Here is a 6,944-nt window from a genome sequence, read left to right on the forward strand (position 1 = left end):
CAATTTTATTAGGATTGTTTTTTCCAAGTAAAAAAAAAAAACCTCAACCCCAAACACTTCTTTTTTAAAAAAGATTTCAGAAATTTGTTGAGCGTCTAAGTAGCACAATAAGGCAAAATACTGGATTATTAGTGTTTATACTAGGATTGTAAGAGAGTAAATAAATAAAAACAAGTTAGGAGAAGAGGATAGGGGAATTTCTGAGACAGAAACAAAAAAAGTGATTTCTTCATACCTTGAACCATTTAGAAGCCAAATGATTGGTCTTATGGACTAAATCATTGAATAGCTTCAGACAGGGAATAGCAGAATAAAAGAATAATAAAAAAAATAGAAAATAATAGAATAAAAAATAAATAAGAAAGAAAAAGATGGTATTAAAAGTAAATTATAATCAGGTCAGGCAACAAAAAGTTTGAAGAATAAACCTGTTTGACAGCAGCATGCAACCACTGCAGTGAAGAGGTAATACAGATAAAACCTATTTCTAAAATTAATAAAATCTATATCTATGTGAAGATAACTTCAGAGTGAACATTTTCACAAAATAGTGAAAGGTGAAAAACAGGGAATAAAAGAAATCTCAAATAGGAGGGGGAAAATTAAGACTTTTTAAAATGAAGGAAAGAACGTGAGAAAAAAAATGAGTAAAATATAACTAAAAGGGAATACGCTTCCAGTCTTGGATGAATGTTCCTTCTAATTTCTCAACTTGCCGCAAAAGGAAAAAAAAATCTCACAAAAACTGTATTAAATATTCCCAACTTAAGGCAGGAAAATCAACCAAAAAAAAAAAAAGATAATTAAATTCACAAAAGTCAACTCAGTAAGGGAAAAAGTATAACTGATATAAGGCCCCTACAGTGAATATGAACAATGGCACTTCATTCTTTTTAACTTTTCCTTGCTAATTACCATATGAATGTTCTTATTAACGAAGAACAGAAAGATGGGGTAGTGGGATAAAAATAAATTTAAAAAATCTAAGTTGAGAACCTGAGTTGTTTTACTGAGTATACAGAATAAAAAAAAATGAAAAATCTATGTTCCCTGCTCTCAAAGAATTTACAATGTAATATGAAAATGCATACCAAAAAAGTTATTCAAAATGCTCTTCAATAAAAACTCTAACTAATAAAAATATTCTAATAAAAATGGTCAATCAATTTCAATGATTTCAGTAGCTAAAAAGATGCACAAACATATAGGACACCAATGCCTCAGAGAAGAGCACTGTTACAATTTGACTTAAAGATCTTATGATATATATATATATATATTTAAATCCCCATACACTTATGTTAAAGAGATGCTTCACCAACTTCTGGAACAGCACTTATACATGGCCTTGTGTTGAGATCTGTGAAAGATGCTACCTAGAACTAAGAAGTTACCAACTGAATGGCACCTTAAATTCACTGAGCAGAAATGCCAGTGATTTATAAAATTGCAGACCTGTTTTTCAGCACTGGTTCTGGCTGACTCCTCTTGGGCTAGCACCATTTCTCGTTCAGCAGTTATCTGTACACTTTCTCTTAGTGCCTCTTCTAGTTCTTCAATTCTGTCATCCTTCTTACGGAGATTGTCCTGGAAAATGATGGAAGATGGGATGAAGTAGTCCAATGCAGACCAGAAGAAGAGCCTGTTTTTCAAGAAAGTGATAATGGCTAAAATAATTCTTTCCTCCCAGAAGCAAACTCATGAAACAGAAAAAAAGTCTCCATATAGGAAAGGAAAGAAGAAAGGAAGAAAGAAGAAGTAATAAAGACTTAGGGGATAAGAAAGCAAAGCAAGACAAATATGCTGGATGATGAACTTGCTTGATGCAATCGCGCCAATAAAACTACTTGTGTTAGCACAGGTAGCAGAATTTCTTTATTAAGGAATGGAGATATTTTGGAACTCATAATCTGGGTTTATAGCCAATTGAAATGGGGCCCAAATAGCTAAGCTGAAGGCCCATGGACTCTGTTTCTTCCAGGCAAGACAAACAAAGCGGAGGTCAAGAAGAACATAGTCTTAACAATTTTTGTATTCTCACAAAAGAATTCTAACATATTTTAAAGAAGACAATCACAGATGTTTGAGGAATATATAGCTTCATATGATTCCAGAAAAAATTTTCTGTACACTGACTGAAAACCCCCACCTCAAACATAAGTGAGAGTTTTGGCCTGTGTGTTCCAACTCATCACTGATCCTTAAAAATTCTCATTAGCAGGTAGGTTCATTTGTTCTCAAAAGAATCTGTTCTCAATACTGCTGAAGTTATGATTTATTCATAAGAAAGATGTAAGAAAGTCAAGGAAATTGATCCAAAATCCCAAGATACTAAGATAACTTATCTTGAATGAGATCTTGAAAGAAGAATAAGTTATTCTGAGAATAAAGTATACTGAAGGGCTGGATTCACTCAATTCACAGTTACAACAGCAAACCTGTCTCCCAACTTCACTGTCATGCCTAGCCCAAAGAACTGAGAAAATGTGCTACTTCTTAGGATTCAGGAAAAAATGATTGGCTATTTTCAATAATAATGATGGAATTCAAAAAATGGAAGGGATTAAGATATCTATTTTGTGCAATTCACTAATTTAATTTACTATTTGTTTTTATACGTAAAAAAGGAAGATGTGAGTCTTCTGAGCCTTGAGCTCCTAATCACTTCTAGGTAAAAATTTCTCCTATCTGTGGGGCAGGAAGCAGAAACTAAAAGGATAAACACATTTATTAGTTTGCTTCAATTCTAAAATAAAAAGGTTCAGTAATCTTTTGTTTACTATTTTTTCTCAGAATGAGAAAACTTCAGAGAATGACATATTTCAAATCTAGTTAACATTTGAAACAATATCACTTTTTAAAAAGATGTTAGTCTTCTGCGTTGAAAGTAGATCTAAATGAAAAAATACTGGGAAGAGAGTAAGAATGTAATTAATGATAGGTCAGTCTCCTCAAATACCTCTCTGACAGCCTTGTCAACAATAACATGAAATGATGAAATTTAATATAGTTTTTAAAAAATTACTTCCAAGATCCAAATGTTAACAGTTTCTTTCATTTTAATTATATCTTTGTGAATATCTTTTTTTAAAAAAATTTAGACATACCATTCTAGGAGCACACAGGTAAAAACATTAGGATAAGTTAACAAAATTTAATTTTCTCTCTTGTATAGGTTAAGAAATAGTTTAGAGAGCTAATAATTTGTGAAGGATTAATAGAAAAGTGAATGGTGAAGAACTGCTAAAGAAGGATCAAAGAAATCTAAATGATGGAAAGTGTAAATTGACACACTACATTTACATAAACCAGTAATTAAGGCTAGCTCATAGTTCAGTTCATAGAGAAAGTCCATTTGATTGGATGAAAGACATCTGATGAAAGCCCTCTGATGACACTGTCAAAAATCAGTTTCAAAAGTGTTTTTCCCTCATATGAAGAAAAAGAAACAAGTGCCACAGGAAATAAAAAAGGCAACAAAAGGGAGAAAGGGATAAAATGGTACTCATTTTATTATACAATTTACATCAAGACGTTACCTGAAATGAGTATTAGTAGACATTTTCACTGAATTAAATAAGCCAGACTAGTCACAATGCAAACACTGATGACAGAGATTTCTTCTTCAGAACATGATAGGAGAAATCCAGTCAATAAAAAAAATTTAGCTATTTTTTTTGACACTTAAGAACAAACCTACCAAGAGAAACTATAGAGTTTTATTTACCTTTTATTTACTTTATACTCAGATCTTCCACCTAACCCAAAAATATAGGGAGGTAGTTCCAGAAATGGGACAGCTAGGTGGTGCAGTGGATGTAGCGCTGACCTAAAGTCAGAAAACTCATCTTCCTCAGTTCAAATCTGGTCTCAGACATTTACTAGCTGTGTGACCCTGGACAAGTCACTTAATCCTGTTTGCCTGAGTTCCTCATCTGTAAAATGAGCTAGAGAATAAAATGGCAAACCACTTCAGCATCTTTGCAAAAAAACACCCTCAAATGGGGTCATGAAAAGTCAGACACGATTAAAACGTTAAAAGGCACAGAAATAAATAGTGGAACTTTATGATACCTCAACAATAATGATGTTCCAAAACAAGTATTTTTTTTTTAATTTGCTTGCTTACTCTTCCAACGGAAAATAAGAATCTATTTCACATGGAGTTTTATTTGAATATGCAAAAGCTTTAAAAAAAACCCTAATATAAAAGAAACACAATTATTTTTCATTTGTGGTAGAAGAATTTCTTGAGATTGAGAAGCCTACAAAAAGAAAAGGTATTCAGAGAAAGATAAAATTTCTCATTTTAAAACAGGTTTCTGATGACTTGTTGCTAGTCTCACATTCACCTTTGAAAAAAATTTCACCACCAAAATAAAATTATTAGTAGTTCTTGGTGAATCCTGTAAACCAAAAAAGACATTGGCAAGAAACCTGGAACAATGGGCATTCCACACTGTTCTGGAAACAGACAATGACAAAGATGCACTGGACCTCAGAAATCATCTCATGCAGCACCTCCATATGAGGAAATTGAGGGTCAGGGGATTTAAATTATTTACCTACTGTAATATCTACTTAGCATACATGACAAATCTACCAAAAGGTGAGCAACAATGCAATAACAAAAATGACTCTGGTATTACAGATTATTGTCACTAATATAATTATAATGAAAATATTTTGAATGAAACTTCATCAAAGAAAATCTAGCAATAATTCACAATGAAAAAGCTGGATTTGCACTAGACATGCTACATTATTTAAACATTAGGGAAGAAAGTAGCATAATTTACCATGCAAGCAATGAAATCTTAAAATACCTATAGACAATATAAAATACTTGGGAGTCTATCTGTCAGGAAAAATCCAGGAACAGATCTAATCAACTCTAGAAATATTAATAGCTTATGGATCAGCCAAGCCAATATAATAAATCTTAAACTACCAAAGAATTGTTTTATAGAACTAGAAAAAATAATAACAATTCAACTGGAAGAACAAAAAGTCAAAAATATCAAGAAATTCAATGAAAAAATGTGAAGGAAGGTGGCCTAGAAGTAACAGATTTAAAACTACATTACAATGTGGCAATCATCAAAACAACCTTATCTTGCCTAAGAAACAGAACAGTGGACAAGCTGAATAGATTAGTTACACAGTAAACAGTAGAAAATCTACTATTTAATACCTGAGTGTTTAATGAAGTCAAAGATCCAAGTATTGGGGGGTAAGAACTTACCACTTGAAAAAAGTTGCTGGGAAGAATAGAAAGCAGTCTGAAAGAAACTAGACATAGACCAACATATAAACCACACTGTATAACAAGATAAGAACAAAATAGGTAAGTGATTTAGACATAAAGGGTAAAATCATAAGTAAATTAGGGGAGCATGAAAAAAAATGTACCTCTCAAATCTACGGTTCAGGCAAATTATTTAAGTTGAAATTTTCCTTTTTATTTTCATCACATCCTGCTCTTTCGTATCTTAGAGGGGACCATACCTATCCACATGGGAAAAGAGATATCACTGCATCTTGTTCCCTCAGCCTGTCTGACTGGAAGCAAAATGAGAAATATCATTCCATCAATTCCTTCAACTAGTCCCCTAGCCTGAGTTATTGAACACCCTTGGAGGATTCCAACTTGAGAATGAGCCCCCTTACAGATGTTGATAACCAATATGAATTCATTCTTTAATAAATAACGAATAGTGCACTTGGTTGTATCCTCCACATCTCAGAGCATGCAGAAGCCATTTCTCCCTTTCCTATGTCCCATTCCTTTATTCCTATCCCCCTCAACAACCTGTTTCATCCCCCACAATACCTATCCACCCCTTCCACTTTACTCTCTGGGAAGCTTGCTCCATAGTAATTAACTTGCTTTCATTTAAATTTTTTTCCTTTTCTATTCCTTTCATCTACAGGCTCTTACTGAGACCGGGCTCCCTGCAGAAAACATAGCTTCCTTGGCCTTCATTCTAGCCCTGGTAGCATTTTCACTCATTGCCCCCACCAAGGTCAAGGTCAAGGAGTTGGAATCCTTACTGCTCTCTATTGTCACTTACATGCCCACTCTGCACCACCATCACTCCACCCCTGAAGTTCATTTAATCTGTATACACCACCCAAAAGACCAGCGTCACTTGTCCTGACCTCTGTCTAGGCACTGGACTCCAAATGACACTAGAGGAGAGAATGAGGCTGATGACTTTGCACAGACCTTGCATACTTAAATCCAATTCACTTGTAAATCAAGACATTACCCTCCTGATTTCACTGGTCCTCCTTGAGAATGAAGGATGAACAACAAACAATATACACCACCAAATCAAAATGCTGGTACCTATTTTCTTTTTTTTTAAATTCTTTATTAACTTCTGACTTACATCATTCATTTCCGCCAGATTTTGAGTTACAAATTTTATCCATGTTTTTTCCCTACCCACCGCCCCATAATAGCAGGATATCCCCTCCTCCAATCTGCTCTCTGCCATATTTTCTCCCATACCCCTTTTGACTTTTCCAGTGGATCTCTATGCCCCAGTGCTTGCATATCTTATTTCCCAATTACATGTAAAATAGTATTAATAATAGTATGTACATATACATGTACATATATATATATATATGTACATATATATATATATATATACATATATTTGAGTATTTGATTTTAAAACTTTGAATTCCAGATTCATTCCCTTCCTCCCTTGTCTCCTACCCTTACTGGAAAGATAAGTAGTTCAGTATAGGATGTACATGTGTGGCTAATGCAAAACAATAACATAGTAGATATATTGTAAAAGACTTTGATCCTGTCCCTTTTCAAAAGTGGGTGCTCCCAATTTCCCTTCCCCCCAGCCTGCCCTCCCTTCCATCATCCCCCCTTGTAATGCGAATGTAAATTTTAAAGATCTTCCCTGCCCCTAGGCTAA

General features: G+C 33.8%; 1 protein-coding gene across 12 annotated transcripts in view; it reads right to left on the reverse strand.

Annotated features, from left to right (window-relative positions):
• ERC1 (ELKS/RAB6-interacting/CAST family member 1) overlaps positions 1-6,944 on the reverse strand; it is a 496,604-nt gene that overhangs the window by 235,202 nt on the left and 254,458 nt on the right. For 10 of the 12 annotated variants that reach the window (XM_069094346.1, XM_069094342.1, XM_069094339.1 and 7 more), the window contains one exon: positions 1,456-1,587. The exons of the other annotated variants lie outside the window; for them this stretch is intronic. In XM_069094346.1, coding sequence (XP_068950447.1) covers positions 1,456-1,587 — 132 coding nt within the window. The remainder of the gene's footprint in view (positions 1-1,455; positions 1,588-6,944) is intronic. 12 annotated transcript variants of the gene reach the window in all.

The sequence above is a fragment of the Petaurus breviceps genome, unplaced genomic scaffold, assembly GCF_028583685.1.
Source record: "Petaurus breviceps papuanus isolate PSGF00001 unplaced genomic scaffold, PetGlider_PUasm1.0 216, whole genome shotgun sequence".
Taxonomy (NCBI): domain Eukaryota; kingdom Metazoa; phylum Chordata; class Mammalia; order Diprotodontia; family Petauridae; genus Petaurus; species Petaurus breviceps.